The sequence below is a fragment of the Somniosus microcephalus genome, unplaced genomic scaffold (genome assembly GCF_052327205.1).
Source record: "Somniosus microcephalus isolate GS21.2 unplaced genomic scaffold, FLI_Smic_1.0 scaffold208, whole genome shotgun sequence".
In the NCBI taxonomy this organism is placed as follows: domain Eukaryota; kingdom Metazoa; phylum Chordata; class Chondrichthyes; order Squaliformes; family Somniosidae; genus Somniosus; species Somniosus microcephalus.
In genome coordinates, this window is record NW_028225395.1 from 253,100 (window position 1) to 278,943 (window position 25,844).

The window sequence follows — 25,844 nt, forward strand, 5'->3', positions numbered from 1 at the left end:
TACATTACAACTACAGTTTGGGGCCTATAAACGCCTCCAACCAATGTTTTCTGCCTCTTGCTGTTTTTTGGCTCCACCCAAACTGATTTTTTTACTTTATTTTCGGAGCTAAGATCATTTCTCTCTCATGTCTTTATTCCATCCTTTATCGATATGAGACCAAAACTGTGCCCGGTACTCTGGGTGTTGTCTCACCAAAGCTCTGTCCAATTGTAGCAAGACTTCCTCACTGTTGTATTCCAACCCCCTGTAATAAAGGCCAACATGCCATCCGCCTGCCCAATTGCTTGCTGTACCTGCATGCTAACTTTACGAGAACACCTAAATCTCTCTGAACACTAACATTTAATAATTTTTCACCATTTAAAAAAGGTTCTGTTTTTCTACTCTTCCTACTAAAGTGAATACGCACACATTTCCCCACATTATATTCCATCTGTCACCTTACTGCCCACACACTTAGACTGCCCATATCCCTTTGCAGGCTCTGTGTCCCCATAGCTTACTGTCCCACCTAGCTTTGTATCAGCAGCAAACTTGGATCCATTGCACTTGGTCCCTTCATCTAAGTCAGTAATAGAGATTGTAAATAGCAGAGGCCCCAGCACTGATCCTTGTGGCACCCCACTAGCCTGCCAAGCTGAAAATGTCCTGTTTATCCCTACTCTCTGTTTTCTGTCAGTTCACCAATCCTCTATCGATGCTAATAGTCATAACGGCACAGAAGGAGGCCATTCGGCCCATCCAGTCCGTGCCGGCTCTCTAGAGCAATCCAGTCAGTCCCATTCCCCCGCTCTATCCCCGTAGCCCTGTAAGTTTATTTCCCTCAAGTGCCTATCCAGTCTCCCCTTGAAAACATCGAGTGTCTCCGATTCCACCACTTCCATCGGCAGCAAGATCCAGGTCCTCATCACTGGCTGCGTAAAAAGGTTTTTACTCTCATCCCCCCCCCCTTGTATCTCTTGCCCAAAACCTTAAATCTGTGTCCCCTGGCCCTTGTACCATCCATTAGTGGGAACAGCCTTTCCCTGTCTAGTCTATCCAAACCCGTCATAATCTTGTGCACCTCGATCAAATCACCCCTCAACCTCCTTTGCTCTAATGAAAACAAATCTAGATTCTCCAACCTGTCCTTGTAGCTAATATATTTCCCCTCAACCCCATGAGTCCTTATCTTGCATAGCAACCTTTTATGTGGCACCTTATCAAATGCCTTTTAGAAACATAGAAGATAGGAGCAGGAGTCGGCCATTCGGCCCCTCGAGCCTGCTCCACCATTCAATGAGATCATGGCTGATCATCCAAATTCAGTACCCTGTCCCTGCCTTCTCCCCATATCCCTTGATCCCTTTAGCCTTAAGAAATATATCCAACTCTTTCTTGAATATATTTAATGAACTGGCCTCCACCGCCCTCTGTGGCAGAGAATTCCACAGGTTCACCACTCTCTGGGTGAAGAAATTCCTCCTCATTTCAGTCCTAAATGGCTTACCCCTTATCCTTAGACTATGACCCCTGGTTCTGGACTCCCCAGCCACCAGAAACATCCTTCCTGCATCTAGTCTGTCCAGGCCTGACAGAATTTTATAGGTTTCGATGAGATCCCCTTTCAATCTTCTAAACTCCAGTGAGTATAATCCCAATCGACACACTCTCTCTCCTCATATGTCATTCCTGCCATCCCAGGTATCAGCCTGGTGAATCTTCGCTGCACTCCTTCCATGGCAAGAACGTCCTTCCTCAGGTAAGGTGACCAAAACTGCACACAATACTCAAGGTGCGGTCTCACCAAGGCCCTGTACAACTGCAGCAAGACATCCTTGTTCTTGTACTCGAACCCTCTTGCTACGAAGGCCAACATACCATTTGCCACCTTAACCGCCTGCTGCACCTGCATGCTTACCTTCAGCGACTGGTGCACAAGGACACCCAGGTCTCTTTGCACTTCCCCTTCTCCCAATCTATTGCCATTCAAATAATAATCTGCCTTCCTGTTTTTGCCACCAAAGTGGATAACCTCACATTTATCCACATTATAGTGCATTTGCCATGTTTCTGCCCAATCACCCAACCTGTCCAAATCATCCTGGAGTTTCACGACATCCTCCTCACAGCATACCCTCCCACCCAGCTTTGTGTCGTCTGCAAATTTGGAGATATTACATCCAATTCCCTCGTCCAGATCATTAATAGATATTGTGAACAGCTGGGGTCCTAGGACCGATCCTTGCGACAGCCCACTAGTCACTGCCTGCCACTCGGAAAACGACCCGTTTATTCCAACTCTTTGCTTTCTGTCCGCCAACCAGTTCTCTATCCAAGTCAATACCTTGCCCCCAATCCCATGTGCCTTAATTTTGCACGCTAATCTCTAATGCGGGACCTTATCGAAAGCCTTCTGAAAGTCCAAATACACCACATCCACTGATTCTCCCTTATCTATTTTACCAGTTACATCCTCAAAAAGTTCCAGTAGATTAGTCAAGCACGATTTACCTTTTGTAAATCCATGTTGACTTTGTCCGATCCAGTCACTGCTTTCCAAGTGCTCTGCTATTACATCTTTTATAATAGACTCCAGCATTTTCCCCACTACCGATGTCAAGCTTACCGGTCTATAATTCCCCGCCTTTTCTCTACCACCTTTTTTGAATAGTGGGGTAACATTAGCTACCTGCCAATCCATGGGTACCGTTCCAGAGTCTATCGAGTTCTGGAAGATGACCAGCAATGCATCTACTATTTCTAGGGCCACTTCCTTAAGTACCCTGGAATGTAGATTATCAGGCCCTGGGGATTTATCGGCCTTCAGTCCCATCAATTTTCCTAACACCATTTCCCTACAAATACTGATTTCTTTCAGTTCCACCCTTTCATCAGACCCTATGTTCCCCGGCATCTCTGGGAGGTTATTTGTGTCCTCCTTTGTGAAGACAGAACCAAAATATGTATTTAGTTGGTCTGCCATTTCTTTGTTCCCCATTTATAAATTCCCCCGATTCTGACTGCAAGGGACCTACGCTTGACTTCACCAATCTTTTTCTCTGTAAAAGCTTTTATAGATATGTGAAGTCAGTTTTTATGTTCCCTGCAAGCTTACACTCATATTCTATTTTCCCTTTCTGAATTAATCCCTTTGTCCTCCTTTGTTGAATCTTAAACTGCTCCCAATCCTCAGGATTATTGCTTTTTCTGGCCAATTTATATGCCCTCTCCTTGGACCTTATGCTATCCCTAATTTCCCTTGTTAGCCACGGTTGGGTCACCTTTTTTGTTTTATTTTTATGCCAAACTGGGATGAACAAATTCTGTAGTTCATCCATTCGGTCTTTGAATGTTTGCCATTGTCGATCCACCATCAACCCTTTGAGCGCCATTCCCCAATCAATCCTACCCAACTCGCTGCTCAGACCATCGTAGTTTCCTTTATTTAAATTCAGGACCCTAGTCTCCGAGTCAACTACTTCATTCTCCATCTTAATGAAGAATTCGATCATATTATGATCGCTCCTTTTTGCCTATCTTTCCTGAATATCAAATACCCCTGGTGAGTTCCCAGTCCTGGCCTTCCTTGAGCCACGTTTCCGTAATCCCAACCAAATGTATTTGTTTACTTCTATTTGCGCAGCCAATTCATCCACCTTATTACAAATGCTCCTCGCATTAAGACACAAAGCCTTCAGGCTTGTTTTTTTAACGATCTTAGACCTATTCGAATTATTATTTACTGTGGCCACGTTTGATTTAAACCGTTGATTTCTCTGACTGCCACTTTTTGTTTTTCTCCTTCCTATCTTTTGCTTTTATCCTTGTTTCCCTTTCCTCTGTCTCCCTGCTCAGGTTCCCAACCCCCTGCCATTTTAGCTTAAACCCTCCCCTGCAGCACTAGCAAACACTCCCCCTAGGACATCGGTTCCGGCCCTGCCCATCGGTTCCGGCCCTGCCCAGGTGCAAACCGTCCGGTTTGAACTGGTCCCACCTCCCCTCGAACCAGTTCCAATGTCCCAGGAACTTGAATCCCTCCCCCTGGCACCATTCCTCTAGCCACGTATTCATCTGAAGTATCCTTCTATTTCTACTCTGACTAGCACGTGGCACTGGTAGCAATCCTGAGATTACTACCTTTTGAGGTCCTGTGTTTTAATTTATCTCCTAACTCCCTATATTCCGCTTTTTAGGACCTCCTCCTGCTTTTAACCTATATCGTTGGTGCCTATATGCACCACGACAACTGGCTGTTCACCCTCCCCTTCCAAGATGTTCTGCAGCCGCTCTGAGACATCCTTGACCCTTGCACCAGGGAGGCAACACACCATCCTGGAGTCTCGTTTGCGGCCGCAGAAACGCCTATCTAGTCCCTTTACAATTGAATCCCCTATTACTATAGCTCTACCCTTTTTCCTCCCATTCTGTGCAGCAGAGCCACCCCTGGTGCCAGGAAGTTGGCTGCTGCTGCCTTCCTCTGATAAGCCATCCCCCCCCAACAGTACTCAAAGTGGTGTATCTGGTGGAGAGGGGGATGGCCACAGGGGACCCCTGCGCTACCTGCCTGCGCCTAGTACTCTGCCTGTTGGCACCCATTCCCTTTCTTCCTGTCCAACCTCTACCTGCGGTGTGTCCAACTCCGTAAATGTGCTATTCACGATGTCCTGAGCATCGTGAACGCTCCAGTATGTATCCAATCGCAGCTCCAGCGCCGCAATGCGGTCTGTCAGTAGCTGCAGCTGGATGCACTTCCTGCACATGTAGTTGTCAGGGACACAGGAAGTGTCCCTGAGTTCCCACATATCGCAGGAGGAGCAGATCACGGGGCCCGGCTGTCCTGCCATGACTTACCCTTTGATTTAATTTAAATTCAATTAATTAAATCAATCCCACTAATTACACTACAGTTAACTGGTTTACCAGCAGTCCCTGCTACACTAGAGAGACCTTAGAAACTATAAACCAGAGTTAAAGTTTAAAAAAGAGAGAAATACCAACCAATCACTTACCTGCTTCCTGGTGACGTCACAATTTGATTACTTTTTACCTCTCTCCCCTGCTGTTGAATTGGTCGGGCCTCGTTCGCTGAATCAGCCGCCGTGCCCCAACTGCCGCCGGTTTTTGAAACTCCTCAGCTGCTCGCTCGCAGGTCCGCTCTGGTCGGGCCTCATTCGCTGAACAGCGGGAGGCCGAGGACAGCGCTGACCTGCGAGGAGTCGGCAGCAGTGAGGAGGCCGATACATATCCGGCGAATTCCAGAAGAACAGCAAAATCAAGGAGTGACGTCACAGGACTGCAGGAAAGAATCCGAGAGCGGGAACAGTCAAACTACAACTGCAAAACCGCTGAAGTGACATCACAACCAGGGAAGGAGCTGATTGGTAAGTAGGACCTGGTGAGTATTTCTACAGTCCAGTCGTTAAAGTAAAAGTAAGGTCTCTAGTTTAGCGTAAGTAGTGTTTAAAGGGAAGTAAGGTCCCTAGTGTATTTAATATTTAAAAGGAGTAAATTAAGGATAGGACTTGGCAGAGCAGCTCAGCAGTGTGGAGTGCTCCTCCTGTGCTATGTGGGAGGTCAGGGACACTTTTGGTGTCCAGGGCGAACATGTGTGCAGGAAGTGTCTCCAGCTGCAGCTACTCGCAATCTGCGTTTTGGAGCTGCGGCTGGAGTCACTGTGGAGCATCCGCGAAGCTGAGTTCTTCATGGATAGCTTGTCTAACGAGGTCGTCGCACCGCAGGTAAAGAGTGCACAGGCAGACAGGAAATGGGTGACCGCCAGACAGAGTAAAAGAACTAGGAAGGCAGTGCAGGAGTCCCCTGGGTCCATCTCTCTCCAACAGATTTTCCGTTTTGGATACTGCTGGGGAGATGCTTTCTGAGGGGAATGCAGCAAGAGCCCAGTCCGTGGCACTACGAGTGGCTCAGCTGCACAGGAGGGGAGCAAAAAGAGTGGGAGAGCAATAGTGATGGGGGATTCTATCGTAAGGGGAACAGATAGACATTTCTGTGGCTGCAGACATGACTCCAGGATGGTCTGGTGCCTCCCTGGTGCCAGGGTCAAGGATGTCACTGAACGGCTGTAGGGCATTCTGAAGGGGGAGGGCGAACAGTCAGAGGTCGTGGTTCACATTGGTACCGAGGTCGTGGTTCACATTGGTACCAAGGTCATGGGTAGAAAGCGGGATGAGGTCCTGCAACAAGAATTTAGGGAGCTAGGTAGCAGATTAAAAAGCAGGACCTCAAAGGTTGTAATCGCTGGATTGCTCCCGGTGCCACGTGGTAGTGATTATTATAGGAATAGGTGGATAGAGCAGATGAATGCGTGGCTGAAGAGTTGGTGCAGGAGGGAGGGCTTTAGTTTCCTGGATCACTGGCTCTGTTTCTGGGGAAGGTGGGACCTGTACAAGTCGGACGGGTTGCACATGAATCGGAACGGGACCAACATCCTTGCAGGGAGGTTTGCTGGTACTGTTGGGGTTTAAACTAACTTGGCAGGGGGATGGGATACGGAGTGGAGCTATAGTAGGGTGTGATGCACAGCCAAATAGAGGAAAAAACAAGTCAGCCTGGAAGGCAGAGCAAATATGTAACGGCACAAGGGAGTATGGCAAGGCTGGATGGCATTTATTTTAATGCAAGGAGTTTTGCGAGTAAGGCAGATGAATTCAAGGTGTTGATGAACACATGGGAGTATGATATTGTTATCACAGAGACATGGTTGAGGGAGGGGCAGGACTGGCAGCTCAGTATTCCAGGGTATAGAATCTTCAGGCAAGACAGAGGGGGGTATAAAAGAGGAGGGGGTGTTGCAATATTAATCAAGGAGTCAATTACTGCTGTAAGGAGAGATGATATCTTAGCAGGTTCTCAATGATTTACCTCCAGAAGGTTCCTGAACACCGGCGCTAGACTGATTCACCTGTCGTTCATTGGTTTACCACACGCTCCATTTTTAAACGAGGGGGTAACATTTGCAAATCCCCAGTCCTGTGGCACCACTCTCCTATCCAAGGAGGATTCAAAGATTGTGGCCAGAGCCTTCCTTCTCTCGGTAACCCAGGATGTATCCCATCCAGACCATGACACTTCCACTTTGAGCGCTGTCAACTGTTTCACTACATCCTCTTGGTCTATTTATATCCTGTCCAATTTCACTACCACCCCCTCCTTCACTGTAACATTAGCAGCATCCTCTTCTTTAGTGAAGGCAGATGCAAAGTACTCATTCAGTACCTCAGCCATGCCCACTGCATCCACCAGAAGATTGCCCTTTTGCTCCTTAATCATCGCACCTTTCCGTTGACTCTCCTTTTAGGCTTTACATGTTTAAGAAAGATTTTAATGTTCCCTATTGTATTCCCACTAATCTTTCCTCAGTTTTTCCGTGCCCCTCTTAGTTTGTTTTTGATTTCTCCTCTGTACTTTCTGTATTCAGCTTGATTCCCTACGGTGCTGCTGTTGTTGTCGTGTGTTTATTATACCAGAGTCTGCGTGTGTCAAACAGCAGAAAACTCCATCTTACAAGGTCTCAAATTGGGTTATAACTTAATGCCGGCGAATAACATCAACTTAAGTTTGGAGAAATGACTGATCCGGGACTGAATCACTTTCACATTTCCCCAGTGGGGAAAGGGAAGGACGCTGACTGAGAGTTTGTTAGACACACAGCGGGACACGCGCACACGTGGAGAATTATAATTGTAAAACAGCAGTCAGATCAAACCAGTTATGTATTTAAGAGGTTTCCAGATACTGTAAGACCCCTAAAGATATTGCGTCACCAATCTGCTTAAAGTGACCCCACTGTTAATGTTAGTGGAGCAGTGGTGAATGTCCTCGCCTCCGACAGTGCTCATTAGTCAAGTGCTGACACCATGAGCGATGTCCTCGGCTTTATTACAAGAGGAATAGCGAATAACAGCAAGGAAGCGATGTTCAACTGTTAGAACAGACTGGTTAGGCCTCAGCTGGAGTCTGGTTTTCAATTCTGGGCACCACACTTTAGGGAGGATATCAAGGCCTTGGAGACGGTGCAGAAGAGATTTGAGAGAATTGTACTAAGGATCAGGGACTTCAGTTCTGGGGAGAGACTGGTTTGTTCTCTTTAGAGCAGAGTTGGTTAAATGAAGATTTTATAGAGCTGTTGAAACTCATGATTGGTTTTGATGAGTAAATAAGGAGGAACTGTTTCCATTGGCAGAAGGGTCAGCAACCAGACGATGCAGATTTAAAGTGAGTGGAAAAAGAGCCACAGGCGAGGTGAGGAAACATTGTGTTACACAGTGAGTTAGTGAGATCTGGAATGCATTGCCCGAAAGGGTGGTGAGGTAACATTGTGTTACACAGCGAGTTAGTGAGATCTGGAATGCATTGTCCGAAAGGGTGGTGAGGTAACATTGTGTTACACAGCGAGTTAGTGAGATCTGGAATGCATTGCCCGAAAGGGTGGAGAAGCAGATTCTGTTGTAACATTGAAAAGGGAATTGGATAAATACTTGAAGGGAAAACATTTACAGGGCTATGGGGAAAGAGAGGGACAGTGGTAATAATGGGATCGCTCTTCCAAAGAGTCAGCACCGGTGTGATGGGCTGAATGACCTTCTGTGCTGTGTCATATTATGGGTCTATGATGCAGCCTCGCCCAGTCAATGGAGGTGCCTGATGGGCTGAATGACCTTCTGTGCTGTATCATATTATGGGCCTATGATGCAGCCTCGCCCAGTCAATGGAGGTGCCTGATGGGCTGAATGACCTTCTGTGCTGTATCATATTATGGGTCTATGATGTAGCCTCGCCTGGTCAATGGAGGTGCCTGATGGGCTGAATGACCTCCTGTGCTGTATCATATTATGGGTCTATGATGCAGCCTCGCCCAGTCAATGGAGGTGCCTGATGAGGCGATCTCGGCACAGAGATTTCAATGCCCTGGCAAATCCCAAGAAGCAGATATTGAAACAATCCAATCTGCCTCCGGCGCTACAGTAATCGGTTACTATGCACCAGAAGCAGCATCATCGGTTCAATATTGGCCAACAATATAGGTGTGGATAGAAAGACAAAAGTTAACCCATTGCTGGAGGTTTGCGATCTGCGATCAGGGAGCTAGGACAGGAAGCACATGAGGATCAGTTTTATGGGATGGACAGTGGAGGCCATGACATTGAAAAGAATGCCAGATGAGACTATATCGAATGCTGTGGGAAGGTGAATGATGGACAAGGAAGGGTTACACACCATGGTCACAGTCACAGAGATTGTAGTTTGTGACAATTCAGGACAGATTGGATTTACATCGAAACTGCAGCAGAGAAACAGTCCATTCGGCTCTAGTGGTCTATGCTGTGTTTATACTTCACGGGAGCCTCCTCTCACTCTCATTACAGCTTGACACCGTGTCCACATATACGTTCGAGGGCGTTAGACTCGTGACACCAATATTAAATAACATTCAGAACGCCGGAGAACCCACCCTCCTGGAATGGATTGAGTGAGTTTGTCGCACTCCCCTCACCTCAAAGAAATGAGCTCATTCACGTTGGACCTAAAAAGGATCGATCAGAGAATGTTCTAAATGGTTAGAAGTTAGGAACTGTGGATGGGCAGAGAGAACGAGGGGTCCACGTAACCTTAACCGCAGAGCGAGGCCGTTCAGGGGTGATGTTAGAAGTTAGGAACTGTGGATGGGCAGAGAGAACGAGGGGTCCACGTAACCTTAACCGCAGAGCGAGGCTGTTCAGGGGTGATGTTAGAAGTTAGGAACTGTGGATGGGCAGAGAGAACGAGGGGTCCACGTAACCTTAACCGCAGAGCGAGGCCGTTCAGGGGTGATGTTAGAAGTTAGGAACTGTGGATGGGCAGAGAGAACTAGGGGTCCACGTAACCTTAACCGCAGAGCGAGGCCGTTCAGGGGTGGTGATAGAAGTTAGGAACTGTGGATGGGCAGAGAGAACGAGGGGTCCACGTAACCTTAACCGCAGAGCGAGGCCGTTCAGGGGTGATGTTAGAAGTTAGGAACTGTGGATGGGCAGAGAGAACTAGGGGTCCACGTAACCTTAACCGCAGAGCGAGGCCGTTCAGGGGTGATGTTAGAAGTTAGGAACTGTGGATGGGCAGAGAGAACTCTGGGTCCAAGTACAGAAATCACTAGAAGCTAGTTGATGGGTACCAAAAATAAGTAATACTCTAATGGAATGACGGGCTTTATCTCGCGGGCTGGATTACAAAGGGGTAGAAGTTCTGTTCCAGCTGTACAGAGCTCGGGTTAGACCCATTTAGAGAACCGCACCTTGGGAACAATATCTTGGCTTTGGAGGTGGTGCAGCTCAGATTCACCAGAACGATCCCGGGGCTAAAAGATTTAAATTATGAGGATAGATTACACAGACGAAACTTTAATTCCCTTGATTATACAAAGTTAAGGGGTGATCTAATTGAGGTGTTTAAGATGATCAATGGAATTGCTAGCATAGAAAGGGTTAAACTATGTCTTTCGGTGGACTAGTCCAGAAAAAGGGGGCATAACCTTAACCGCAGAGCGAGGCCGTTCAGGGGTGATGTTACAAAGCATTTCTTCAGACACCGTGTAGTGGAAATCTGGAACACTCGCCCTCAAGAAGCTGTTGAGGTTCGGTCAATTGAAAATGACAAACTGTGATTGATAGATTTGTGTTAGGCAATGGTATTTAGGGATATGGAACCAAGGCGGGGAGATGGAGTTAAGATACAGCTCAGTCATGATCGAATTGAATGGAGGAACAAGCTGGAACAAATGAGTGGCCTACTCCTGTTCCGATGTTCCTGTGCCTCTAATTATAAAGCCAATGCTCCCATATACGTTTCTAAAAGCCTTATCGTCCTGTCCTGCCACCGTCAAAGATTTCTGTATCTATACCCCCAAGTTTTACTGTTCCTGCAACCCCTTTAAATTGTACCAGTTGGTTTAAATTGCATCGCCTCATTCTTCCTTCCAAAATGCAGCATTTCATAGAAAACATAGACATAGAAACATAGAAGATAGGAGCAGGAGTAGGCCATTCGGCCCCTCGAGCCTGCTCCGCCATTCAATGAGATCATGGCTGATCATCCAAACTCAGTACCCTGTCCCTGCCTTCTCCCCATATCCCTTGATCCCTTTAGCCTTAAGAAATATATCCAACTCCTTCTTGAATATATTTAATGAATGGCCTCCACCGCCCTCTGTGGCAGAGAATTCCACAGGTTCACCACTCTGGGTGAAGAAATTCCTCCTCATCTCAGTCCTAAATGGCTTACCCCTTATCCTTAGACTGTGACCCCTGGTTCTGGACTCCCCGGCCATCAGAAACATTCTTCCTGTATCTACTCTGTCCAGGCCTGACAACATTTTATAGGTTTTGATGAGATCCCCTCTCAATCTTCTAAACTCCAGCGAGTACAAGCCCAATCGACCCAATCTCTCCTCATACGTCATTCCTGCCATCCCAGGTATCAGCCTGGTGAATCTTCACTGCACTCCTTCCATGGCAAGAACATCCTTCCTCAGGTAAGGCGACCAAAACTGCACACAATACTCAAGGTGTGGTCTCACCAAGGCCCTGTACAACTGTAGCAAGACATCCTTGTTCCTGCACTCGAACCCTCTTGCTACGAAGGCCAACATACCATTTGCCGCCTTAACCGCCTGCTGTACCTGCATGCTTACCTTCAGTGTCTGGTGCACAAGAACACCCAGGTCTCTCTGCACTTCCCCTCTCCCAATCTATTGCCATTCAAATAATAATCTGCCTTCTAGTTTTTGCCACCAAAGTGGATAACATCACATTTATCCACATTATAGTGCATTTGCCATGTTTCTGCCCAATCACCCAACCTGTCCAAATCATCCTGGAGTTTCACGACATCCTCCTCACAGCTTACCCTCCCACCCAGCTTTGTGTCATCTGCAAATTTGGAGATATTACATCCAATTCCCTCGTCCTGATCATTAATATATATTGTGAATAGCTGGGGTCCTAGGACCGATCCCTGCGGTACCCCACTAGTCACTGCCTGCCACTCAGAAAACGACCCGTTTATTCCAACTCTTTGCTTTCTGTCCGCCAACCAGTTCTCTATCCAAGTCAATACCTTGCCCCCAATCCCATGTGCCTTAATTTTGCACGCTCTGCACTTCTCTGCATTAAACTTCACCTGCCATGTGTCTGCCCATTTCACCAGTGTCTCTATTTCCTCCTGAAGTCTTCTGCTGTCCTCCTCACGGTTTACGACTTTTCCGAGATTCGTGTCATCGACAAACTTTTAAACTATGCCCTGTATACCTAAGTCCATGTCACTGAAATAAATCAAAGAGCAGTGGTCCTAATCCCGCCCCCTGGGGACACTGTAAACTTCCCTCCAGTGTGAACAATATCGGTTCACAACTACTGTCTGTTTTCTGTCCCTTCACCAATTTAGTATCCACGCTGCCACTGCTCCTTTAATATCATTGGCTCCAATTTTGTTCACCAGTCTATTATGAGGTACTTTATCAAAGGCCTTCTGAAAGTCCAGAAACACAACATCAACTGCACTACCTTCATCAACCCTCTCCTATTTCATCCATTGGCTCATTCAAGTCAGCCAGGTTAGATTTGCCTTTAAATAAAATCCATTTTGTCTGTCGCTAATAAACCCATGTTCTTCCAAGTGACGGTTAATTGTGTTTCGGAAATAACACCGATGTTAAGCTGAGTGGCCTGTAGTTATTTGGTTCATCGCGCTCTCCTTTTTTGAACAGTGAAGTAACGTTTGCAGCCCTCCCGTCCTCTGGCACCTTTCCCATATCTAAGGATTGGAAGATTGTGGCAGAGCGGGTGACATTTCTACTTTGAGCCCTGCCAACCAATTTAGTACATCGTCCTAATCGATTTATATCCTGTCCAATTTCTCTAACACCTCCTCCTTTACTGTACGATTGGCAGCATCCTCTGCTTTAGTGAATACGGACACAAAGTGTTAATTTAGTACCTCAGCCATGTCCTCTGCTTCCACAAGATTGCCTTTTTGGTCAGTAATCGGCCTCACCTTTCCTTGGACTATTCTTTCACCATTTATATGTTTATAAAAGGTGTTGGTGTTCCCTATTATGTTACCACTAATCATTTCTCTCACATTCTCCCTGCCCCTCTGTTGCTGTTGTGTGTTTATTACACTAGTGGCAGCGTTAGTGAAACAGCAAAGTACTGAATTTTACAAAGACTCAAACTGGTACTGAATTAACAATCGCTTTGACATTTCCACAGTGGGGAAAGGAAAGGCCGCTGATTGATAGTTTCAATGGCCGCACGTGCGCGGGCTCACACACGAATGGAGAATTATGATTGTAAAACAGCAGTCACATTCACCAGTTGTATATTCGTGGTGTTTTCTGAGATCCCAGAGCTACCAGCTGCTGTACTGATGGGGGAGGAGGGACTTGATATCATGTAAACAAGGCAACGTTCTTCTCATTTTAATATTTCCCTCAAACCCTCCATTAATATTATATTTGTTACAGAGCATCAGAGCCTGGGAACGCCTGTCACCACCATGGCTGAAGGTCCAGACAGGGGAGAAGATCCAACATCTTCAACACGAAAGAGAATGGACACAGGTAGGTTCACAAAACTCTGTAAAATACAATTTCTGTCCCGACAAAAGGTCCAGATCTATTGCCTGAATCTGCAGCTCTCTCAGGTCGAGGGAACAGGACAGAGACTGAGTACAAAGAGGGGATTGAGTGACCATCTAGAGGGACACCGCAGTCACAGGTGGAGGGAGCCCCTGAGTACTGGAACTGTCCAATAGATACCTGGTATTGGGGTCTGTAAGGTGGAGAGAGACAGTGACTGAGGATCACAGTCACAGGTGGAGGGAGCCCCTGAGTACTGGAACTGTCCAATAGATACCTGGTATTGGGGACTGTAAGGTGGATAGAGACAGTGACTGAGGATCACAGTCACAGGTGGAGGAAGCCCCTGAGTACTGGAACTGTCCAATAGATACCTGGTATTGGAGACTGTAAGGTGGAGAGAGACAGTGACTGAGGATCACAGTCACAGGGGGAGGGAGCCCCTGAGTACTGGAACTGTCCAATAGATACCTGGTATTGGAGACTGTAAGGTGGAGAGAGACAGTGACTGAGGATCGCAGTCACAGGTGGAGGGAGCCCCTGAGTACTGGAACTGTCCAATAGATACCTGGTATTGGGGACTGTAAGGTGGAGAGAGACAGTGACTGAGGATCACAGTCACAGGTGGAGGGAGCCCCTGAGTACTGGAACTGTCCAATAGATACCTGGTATTGGGGACTGTAAGGTGGAGAGAGACAGTGACTGAGGATCACAGTCACAGGTGGAGGGAGCCCCTGAGTACTGGAACTGTCCAATAGATACCTGGTATTGGAGACTGTAAGGTGGAGAGAGACAGTGACTCAGAGGATCACAGTCACAGGTGGAGGAGCCCCTGAGTACTGGAACTGTCCAATAGATACCTGGTATTGGGTCTGTAAGGTGGAGAGAGACAGTGACTCAGGATCGCAGTCACAGGTGGAGGGAGCCCCTGAGTACTGGAACTGTCCAATAGATACCTGGTATTGGGGGCTGTAAGGTGGAGAGAGACAGTGACTCAGAGGATCACAGTCACAGGTGGAGGGAGCCCCTGAGTACTGGAACTGTCCAATAGATACCTGGTATTGGGGGCTGTAAGGTGGAGAGAGACAGTGACTCAGAGGATCACAGTCACAGGTGGAGGAAGCCCCTGAGTACTGGAACTGTCCAATAGATACCTGGTATTGGGGTCTGTAAGGTGGAGAGAGACTGTGACTCAGGATCACAGTCACAGGTGGAGGGAGCCCCTGAGTACTGGAACTGTCCAATAGATACCTGGTATTGGGGTCTGTAAGGTGGAGAGAGACAGTGACTGAGGATCACAGTCACAGGTGGAGGGGCCCCTGAGTACTGGAACTGTCCAATAGATACCTGGTATTGGAGACTGTAAGGTGGAGAGAGACAGTGACTCAGAGGATCACAGTCACAGGTGGAGGGAGCCCCTGAGTACTGGAACTGTCCAATAGATACCTGGTATTGGAGTCTGTAAGGTGGAGAGAGACAGTGACTGAGGATCACAGTCACAGGTGGAGGGAGCCCCTGAGTACTGGAACTGTCCAATAGATACCTGGTATTGGAGACTGTAAGGTGGAGAGAGACAGTGACTCAGAGGATCACAGTCACAGGTGGAGGGAGCCCCTGAGTACTGGAACTGTCCAATAGATACCTGGTATTGGGGACTGTAAGGTGGATAGAGACAGTGACTGAGGATCACAGTCACAGGAGGAGGGAGCCCCTGAGTACTGGAACTGTCCAATAGATACCTGGCATTGGAGACTGTAAGGTGGAGAGAGACAGTGACTCAGGATCACAGTCACAGGTGGAGGGAGCCCCTGAGTACTGGAACTGTCCAATAGATACCTGGTATTGGAGACTGTAAGGTGGAGAGAGACAGTGACTGAGGATCACAGTCACAGGTGGAGGGAGCCCCTGAGTACTGGAACTGTCCAATAGATACCTGGTATTGGGGTCTGTAAGGTGGAGAGAGACAGTGACTGAGGATCACAGTCACAGGTGGAGGGAGCCCCTGAGTACTGGAACTGCCCAATAGATACCTGGTATTGGGGACTGTAAGGTGGAGAGAGACAGTGACTCCGGACCATATTCTTGAGCAAACAGTGTGACCCCAGAGAGCAGGAGGCCACCCAGCGGGGCGAGAGTGAGAGGCAGGTGGGGCCCAGGAATAGGAGAGCGGGACTGGTGTCAGATTGTATAGTCGGGGGAATAAACAACCTCTTCTGTAGCCCTGAGCAGGTCCTGAATGGTTAGTTACCTCCCTGGTGCCGAGGGAAGAACATCCTTGACTGGTGGGACCACCTCTGGGCAGGAAAGGAGAGCAGAAAATAGCCAATGGTCAGAGCCAGTAACACGGATAGAAATACATTTATAGAGGGACTATTGAGACTGAGGCACTAAACTAAGAAACCAGGCCTCAAGCTGTTGATCTCCGGATTGTTTTGCACTGGGCTGCTTAAGACGGGTAATATGAGGCTGGTCAATGTGTGGCTGAGGGCTGGAGCAGGAGGGAAGTGTTCACGGTCTTGGGGCATTCGAGTGAGTTCAGTGAGAGGGGAAGGGACGGCCGCGATCTGTACCGACCAACATTAATGGTTTTACAGAAAAGGTGAATGGAGCAGTGGGAGGGTATCGGGATGTGACTGGAGAGTGGGAAATATCCGGATCGGAGACTAGAGAGAGGAATTAATAAAAATGCTGGAGTTGAAACAGAAGATTGAAGAAATAGTGAAAAAGGTATTAGCAAGAAAAAGGAAAGAGGATTTGAAATAGTGAGAGAGAAATTCACTTGTTTATTAAAAGAACCGGGGACAAGTCAACATTCCCAGTGTTGGAGCTAGTATTGAGTTGTGTGTGAGTGAACAAATCATTCCAAACATTCAGAAACATGAGATGTGATCTAGTATCTATAGAGGAAACGGGGACAAGTCAACATTCCCAGTGTTGGAGCTAGTATTGAGTTGTGTGTGAGTGAACAAATCATTCCAAACATTCAGAAACATGAGATGTGATCTAGTCTCTATAGAAGAAACGGGGACAAGTCAACATTCCAAGTGTTGGAGCTAGTATTGAGTTGTGTGTGAGTGAACAAATCATTCCAAACATTCAGAAACATGAGATGTGATCTAGTATCTATAGAAGAAACGGGGACAAGTCAACATTCCCAGTGTTGGAGCTAGTATTGAGTTGTGTGTGAGTGAACAAATCATTCCAAACATTCAGAAACATGAGATGTGATCTAGTATCTATAGAAGAAACGGGGACAAGTCAACATTCCCAGTGTTGGAGCGAGTATTGAGTTGTGTGTGAGTGTACAAATCATTCCAAACATTCAGAAACATGAGATGTGATCTAGTATCTATAGAAGAAACGGGGACAAGTCAACATTCCCAGTGTTGGAGCGAGTATTGAGTTGTGTGTGAGTGTACAAATCATTCCAAACATTCAGAAACATGAGATGTGATCTAGTATCTATAGAGGAAACGGGGACAAGTCAACATTCCCAGTGTTGGAGCTAGTATTGAGTTGTGTGTGAGTGAACAAATCATTCCAAACATTCAGAAACATGAGATGTGATCTAGTCTCTATAGAAGAAACGGGGACAAGTCAACATTCCAAGTGTTGGAGCTAGTATTGAGTTGTGTGTGAGTGAACAAATCATTCCAAACATTCAGAAACATGAGATGTGATCTAGTATCTATAGAAGAAACGGGGACAAGTCAACATTCCCAGTGTTGGAGCGAGTATTGAGTTGTGTGTGAGTGAACAAATCATTCCAAACATTCAGAAACATGAGATGTGATCTAGTATCTATCAGACAGGGCCTTGGTTTTCACAGGACTCAGAGGGAAATGTTTCTGGTGATAACATTTTGAGGGAAGAGTGAAAGTTTGTGGCCGCCAGTATTAATAAACATTCTATGACTGACAGCGTAGAACAACAACAAGAACAAACGTGTGTTTATGTAGCACCTTTAATGTGGTAAAACGTCTCAAGTGCTTCACAGGAGTGTGACCAATCAAAATCTTACACCGAGTCACACAAGGTGATATTAGGACAGGTGAGCAAAAGCTTGCTCAAAGTGGTAAGGTTTATGGAACATCTGAAAGGAGGAGAGCGAGAGAGAGAGGCGGAGGGGTTTAGAACATACGGGTGTTCCAGGGAGCAATGCTAAGATGGAATCCATATATAGGGAATGCAGCAACAGGAAGGGAGATAGCCCAATTCTCAGTGGGTTTTACAGGCCAGCGAGCAGTGGAGGTGAGAGGTGGGACTGGGGAAACTCGTTGTGGGGGAGGCAATTTTGGGGAGATACAAAATATTTCCTTTACTTTCTAAAAATGATGGTGGAAGTGAGAATGTTGACGTACTGGAGGAGGATGTGGTCCACAGTTACAGATCACTGCAGAGAAGGATTTGGATCTGAGTAAAGTCGCCGAGGTGGAGAAGTCACCTGGGCTCAGAATTAATGCACCCCAGACTGTTAGAGGAAGTCAGAGAGGTGATAGGAGGGACTGAGCACAGCATTTCAACCCAGGTTTAATATCAGACTGTTGGAGGAAGTCAGAGCGGAGATAGGAGGGACTGAGCACAGCATTTCAACCCAGGTTTAATATCAGACTGTTAGAGGAAGTCAGAGAGGAGATAGGAGGGACTGAGCACAGCATTTCAACCCAGGTTCAATATCAGACTGTTAGAGGAAGTCAGAGAGGTGATAGGAGGGACTGAGCACAGCATTTCAACCCAGGTTTAATATCAGACTGTTGGAGGAAGTCAGAGCGGAGATAGGAGGGACTGAGCACAGCATTTCAACCCAGGTTTAATATCAGACTGTTAGAGGAAGTCAGAGAGGTGATAGGAGGGACTGAGCACAGCATTTCAACCCAGGTTCAATATCAGACTGTTAGAGGAAGTCAGAGAGGTGATAGGAGGGACTGACCACAGCATTTCAACCCAGGTTTAATATCAGACTGTTAGAGGAAGTCAGATAGGAGGGACTGAGCACAGCATTTCAACCCAGGTTTAATATCAGACTGTTAGAGGAAGTCAGATAGGAGGGACTGAGCACAGCATTTCAACCCAGGTTTAATATCAGACTGTTAGAGGAAGTCAGAGAGGTGATAGGAGGGACTGAGCACAGCATTTCAACCCAGGTTTAATATCAGACTGTTAGAGGAAGTCAGAGAGGTGATAGGAGGGACTGAGCACAGCATTTCAACCCAGGTTTAATATCAGACTGTTAGAGGAAGTCAGAGAGGTGATAGGAGGGACTGAGCACAGCATTTCAACCCAGGTTTAATATCAGACTGTTAGAGGAAGTCAGATAGGAGGGACTGAGCACAGCATTTCAACCCAGGTTTAATATCAGACTGTTAGAGGAAGTCAGAGAGGAGATAGGAGGGACTGAGCACAGCATTTCAACCCAGGTTTAATATCAGACTGTTAGAGGAAGTCAGAGAGGAGATAGGAGGGACTGAGCACAGCATTTCAACCCAGGTTTAATATCAGACTGTTAGAGGAAGTCAGATAGGAGGGACTGAGCACAGCATTTCAACCCAGGTTTAATATCAGACTGTGAGAGGAAGTCAGAGAGGTGATAGGAGGGACTGAGCACAGCATTTCAACCCAGGTTTAATATCAGACTGTTAGAGGAAGTCAGAGAGGTGATAGGAGGGACTGAGCACAGCATTTCAACCCAGGTTTAATATCAGACTGTTCGAGGAAGTCAGAGAGGTGATAGGAGGGACTGACCACAGCATTTCAACCCAGGTTTAATATCAGATTGTTAGAGGAAGTCAGAGCGGAGATAGGAGGGACTGAGCACAGCATTTCAACCCAGGTTTAATATCAGACTGTGAGAGGAAGTCAGAGAGGTGATAGGAGGGACTGAGCACAGCATTTCAACCCAGGTTTAATATCAGACTGTTAGAGGAAGTCAGAGAGGTGATAGGAGGGACTGAGCACAGCATTTCAACCCAGGTTTAATATCAGACTGTTCGAGGAAGTCAGAGAGGAGATAGGAGGGACTGACCACAGCATTTCAACCCAGGTTTAATATCAGATTGTTAGAGGAAGTCAGAGCGGAGATAGGAGGGACTGAGCACAGCATTTCAACCCAGGTTTAATATCAGACTGTTAGAGGAAGTCAGAGAGGTGATAGGAGGGACTGAGCACAGCATTTCAACCCAGGTTTAATATCAGATTGTTAGAGGGAGTCAGAGAGGTGATAGGAGGGACTGAGCACAGCATTTCAACCCAGGTTTAATATCAGACTGTTAGAGGAAGTCAGAGAGGTGATAGGAGGGACTGAGCACAGCATTTCAACCCAGGTTTAATATCAGACTGTTAGAGGGAGTCAGAGAGGTGATAGGAGGGACTGAGCACAGCATTTCAACCCAGGTTTAATATCAAAAATATACAGGTGGGCTGAAGGAGCCCAAGTGATTCTGTTCTAATGTGGAGAGAGGATCAACCTGGTAACCAGAAACCATTGTGTAGAAACTCCTCAAATCTGTTAATCCAGGTCGAATTAGCGAGCATTTAGCGATAAAGATGATGATGCGGGGTGGCTGGAACGGATTAGCTGTAGAAAAGTTGTCTTTGACAATTTGACCTTTTGGTCCATCCAGCCTTTCCTAGGCAATTGCGATACTTTGTCATACTTTGTTCTAGCTATCCCAAACCAAACAATGGGCGAGGTGAAAAAACACAGGTAAAAACACAGCCACTTTGGGGGATTAAAATAGGGGAAATTCCTCTCCGACCCATCTAGGCGATTGAAAGTAGTCCAGCAGATCAATCTTGCACTGAATTCCCGGAAGTGTCTTCCTGTTGTAAGCGGTGATGTCCGCACCAAACAGGAACAGGTCCAGCTCTCGCCTGAAGGAATTCACCGAGTCAGTGTCCACCGCCAGAGAAGGGATCCTGTTCCAGAGGTCGACTATTCTCTGGGAAAAGAACCACCTCCTGACATCTAACGTAAATCTGGCCTTTCACAACTTAAAATGGTGACCCCTGGCCCTCCGTAAGCTATGTAATTGGAACAAAGTGTCAAATGGAACACAATCGATTCCCTCCATCATCTTATAAACCTCAATCAGATCACCGCTTAGTTTTTGCTTCTCTAAAGTGTAGAGTCCAAATTCTTAGCCTATCTTGATAACTAAGGTGCTTTATACTGGGAATTAGTCTAATGTCCCTCTGCATCAGTTTCAAAGCCTCAATATCACCCACCTTATGTGGGGACCATAACTGGACACAGTATTCCAAGTGAAGCCTTCACCAAGGTCTTGTACTAGGACAGAATAGGTCGTCTTATACCCTACTGTCATATGAATGCACCCCAATATCCCCTTTGTTCTCGCTATCACTTCACGGCATTGCTCCTGTACCTTTAGAGATGTATCCACCAGAATACCCGGATCTTCCTTTCTCCCCCTTATTTAATGCCATGAAGGGTGTATGAATGTTGAGCACTCGCACTGCCCACAGGCATAACACGGCACTTATCCAAGCTAAACACCATTTGCCAGTCATGTGCCCAATCTCCCAACACATTAAGATGTCGTTTTGTGGAGCCGTGACTATACAGGTTGATGGAATGTTGTACATGTGGTGTATGTGGGTTATCAGAAGGTGTTTGATAATGTGGCTCACTGGAAGGTGTTTGATAATGTGGCTCACCAGAAGGTGTTTGATAATGTGGCTCACCAGAAGGTGTTTGATAATGTGGCTCACCAGAAGGTGTTTGATAATGTGGCTCACAGGAAGCTGTAGCCGTTTGGTATACGATGACATGTAGCCGCCTGGGTAGAAAGTGGATAATGTGTTTAGTTTTCTCCATTTGTGTTCACAGATCCGAACTCTACAATCACTGAGTTCTTGACAAAGTGCGACGATTACCAGTTGTTCCGGTTCACGAAATTCTACCGGGACAGACTGGAACAGGCGATTGAAGGAGGGGTGGACGGACTGAGCTCGTTGTTAACAAACGAGAGGCATTTCAGTGGACAAGAACATCGGGTAAGTGGGAGGGACACAGAATGAGTCTGGATTATTTAAACATCACAGAACTGACAGGATATCAGATCTTAGAATCACAGAATGTTACCGAAGAGAAACTCGTCAAATAGGAACTAAATAGATAAACTGAAAATATTGTGAATCTGAAACAATGATATGAAGAGGTGAAAATACCCAGCGGATCGGTCCGTATCTGTACAAAGGACAGGGGAACGGTTCGGGTATAACTCATTGTGGACTGAAAACAAAGGGAACAGTTTAAGTGGGACTGGGAAAAGGAGAGGCCAGAGGCAACAGACAGGAATTACAGGGAACGTCATGAGTTAACTGACCTGGAAACTACTTAAAGTAAATTAAGGAACCGGGAGATGACAAAAATCATCTGTGGAGTAAATGAGAGGCTTTTCAAGAACAAAAACACAATGGTTAAAATGTCTGAGACACGAACAGGAAAACTAACCCCCCAAAGAATGAGGATTGAAAACCCGACGCTGTGCAGGTTTTTCCTCCCCCTGCATCACCGGGAGTCAATTCCAACTTCGGCAGAGACTCAATACTGGCGGGAGAACCTGTCCTGGAGCGTCACTCCCCGGGACAGCACTTAGAACATTACAGGCTGCTTGCTGTAATTTCCTTGTCAGTTACCTGTAATGGAACAGAACTAAATGGAAATGATAATCGGGCAGAGTGTTTAATGGACGGTCGGCCTGCTACCAACTTTCCCAGTCGATAATCTAGGAAATTTACTCTCATCCCAACCTCCTGCTCACTGCCCATTACTGTTAATATCCCACCTAGTCTAATCCCAACCTCCTGCTCACTACCCATTACTGTTAATATCCCACCTAGTCTAATCCCAACCTCCTGCTCACTGCCCATTACTGTTAATATCCCACCTAGTCTAATCCCAACCTCCTGCTCACTGCCCATTACTGTTAATATCCCACCTAGTCTAATCCCAACCTCCTGCTCACTACCCATTACTGTTAATATCCCACCTAGTCTAATCCCAACCTCCTGCTCACTACCCATTACTGTTAATATCCCACCTAGTCTAATCCCAACCTCCTGCTCACTGCCCATTACTGTTAATATCCCACCTAGTCTAATCCCAACCTCCTGCTCACTGCCCATTACTGTTAATATCCCACCTAGTCTAATCCCAACCTCCTGCTCACTGCCCATTACTGTTAATATCCCACCTAGTCTAATCCCAACCTCCTGCTCACTGCCCATTATTGTTAATATCCCACCGAGTCTAATCCCAACCTCCTGCTCACTACCCATTACTGTTAATATCCCACCTAGTCTAATCCCAACCTCCTGCTCGCTGCCCATTACTGTTAATATCCCACCTAGTCTAATCCCAACCTCCTGCTCACTGCCCATTACCGTTAATATCACACCGAGTCTAATCCCAACCTCCTGCTCACTGCCCATTACTGTTAATATCCCACCGAGTCTAATCCCAACCTCCTGCTCACTACCCATTACTGTTAATATCCCACCTAGTCTAATCCCAACCTCCTGCTCACTGCCCATTACTGTTAATATCCCACCTAGTCTAATCCCAACCTCCTGCTCACTGCCCATTACTGTTAATATCCCACCTAGTCTAATCCCAACCTCCTGCTCACTGCCCATTACTGTTAATATCCCACCTAGTCTAATCCCAACCTCCTGCTCGCTGCCCATTACTGTTAATATCCCACCTAGTCTAATCCCAACCTCCTGCTCACTGCCCATTACTGTTACTATCCCACCTAGTCTAATCCCAACCTCCTGCTCACTACCCATTACCGTTAATATCCCACCTAGTCTAATCCCAACCTCCTGCTCACTGCCCATTACTGTTAATATCCCACCTAGTCTAATCCCAACCTCCTGCTCACTGCCCATTCCCGTTAATATCCCACCGAGTCTAATCCCAACCTCCTGCTCACTGCCCATTACCGTTAATATCCCACCTAGTCTAATCCCAACCTCCTGCTCACTACCCATTACTGTTAATATCCCACCTAGTCTAATCCCAACCTCCTGCTCACTGCCCATTACCGTTAATATCCCACCTAGTCTAATCCCAACCTCCTGCTCACTACCCATTACTGTTAATATCCCACCTAGTCTAATCCCAACCTCCTGCTCACTACCCATTACTGTTAATATCCCACCTAGTCTAATCCCAACCTCCTGCTCACTGCCCATTACTGTTAATATCCCACCTAGTCTAATCCCAACCTCCTGCTCACTGCCCATTACTGTTAATATCCCACCTAGTCTAATCCCAACCTCCTGCTCACTGCCCATTATTGTTAATATCCCACCGAGTCTAATCCCAACCTCCTGCTCACTGCCCATTACAGTTAATATCCCACCTAGTCTAATCCCAACCTCCTGCTCACTGCCCATTACAGTTAATATCCTACCTAGTCTAATCCCAACCTCCTGCTCACTGTCCATTACAGTTAATATCCCACCTAGTCTAATCCCAACCTCCTGCTCACTGCCCATTACTGTTAATATCCCACCAAGTCTAATCCCAACCTCCTGCTCACTGCCCATTACTGTTACTATCCCACCTAGTCTAATCCCAACCTCCTGCTCACTGCCCATTACTGTTAATATCCCACCTAGTCTAATCCCAACCTCCTGCTCACTACCCATTACTGTTAATATCCCACTTAGTCTAATCCCAACCTCCTGCTCACTGCCCATTACTGTTAATATCCCACCTAGTCTAATCCCAACCTCCTGCTCACTGCCCATTACCGTTAATATCCCACCTAGTCTAATCCCAACCTCCTGCTCACTGCCCATTACCGTTAATATCCCACCTAGTCTAATCCCAACCTCCTGCTCACTACCCATTACTGTTAATATCCCACCTAGTCTAATCCCAACCTCCTGCTCACTGCCCATTACTGTTAATATCCCACCTAGTCTAATCCCAACCTCCTGCTCACTGCCCATTACTGTTAATATCCCACCTAGTCTAATCCCAACCTCCTGCTCACTGCCCATTACTGTTAATATCCCACCTAGTCTAATCCCAACCTCCTGCTCACTGCCCATTACTGTTAATATCCCACCTAGTCTAATCCCAACCTCCTGCTCACTGCCCATTACTGTTAATATCCCACCTAGTCTAATCCCAACCTCCTGCTCACTGCCCATTACTGTTAATATCCCACCTAGTCTAATCCCAACCTCCTGCTCGCTGCCCATTACTGTTAATATCCCACCTAGTCTAATCCCAACCTCCTGCTCACTGCCCATTACTGTTAATATCCCACCTAGTCTAATCCCAACCTCCTGCTCACTGCCCATTACTGTTAATATCCCACCTAGTCTAATCCCAACCTCCTCACTACCCATTACTGTTAATATCCCCCCTGGTCTAATCCCAACCTCCTGCTCACTGTCCATTACTGTTAATATCCCACCCAGTCTAATCCCAACCTCCTGCTCACTACCCATTACTGTTAATATCCCACCTAGTCTAATCCCAACCTCCTGCTCACTGCCCATTACTGTTAATATCCCACCTAGTCTAATCCCAACCTCCTGCTCACTGCCCATTACTGTTAATATCCCACCTAGTCTAATCCCAACCTCCTGCTCACTGCCCATTACTGTTAATATCCCACCTAGTCTAAACCCAACCTCCTGCTCACTGCCCATTACCGTTAATATCCCACCTAGTCTAATCCCAACCTCCTGCTCACTACCCATTACCGTTAATATCCCACCTAGTCTAATCCCAACCTCCTGCTCACTACCCATTACTGTTAATATCCCACCTAGTCTAATCCCAACCTCCTGCTCACTGCCCATTACTGTTAATATCCCACCTAGTCTAATCCCAACCTCCTGCTCACTGCCCATTACCGTTAATACCCCACCTAGTCTAATCCCAACCTCCTGCTCACTGCCCATTACTGTTAATATCCCACCTAGTCTAATCCCAACCTCCTGCTCACTGCCCATTACCGTTAATATCCCACCTAGTCTAATCTCAACCTCCTGCTCACTGCCCATTACTGTTAATATCTCACCTAGTCTAATCCCAACCTCCTGCTCACTGCCCATTACTGTTAATATCCCACCTAGTCTAATCCCAACCTCCTGCTCACTACCCATTACTGTTAATATCCCACCTAGTCTAATCCCAACCTCCTGCTCACTGCCCATTACTGTTAATATCCCACCTAGTCTAATC

General features: G+C 46.7%; 1 protein-coding gene across 2 annotated transcripts in view; it reads left to right on the forward strand.

Moving 5' to 3' along the window:
* LOC147082059 (NACHT, LRR and PYD domains-containing protein 3-like) overlaps positions 1-25,844 on the forward strand; it is a 99,712-nt gene that overhangs the window by 8,227 nt on the left and 65,641 nt on the right. For both annotated transcript variants that reach the window (XM_085980494.1, XM_085980495.1), the window contains exons 3-4: positions 13,499-13,594; positions 21,459-21,625. In XM_085980494.1, coding sequence (XP_085836620.1) covers positions 13,531-13,594; positions 21,459-21,625 — 231 coding nt within the window. In that variant the 5' untranslated portion in view covers positions 13,499-13,530. The remainder of the gene's footprint in view (positions 1-13,498; positions 13,595-21,458; positions 21,626-25,844) is intronic.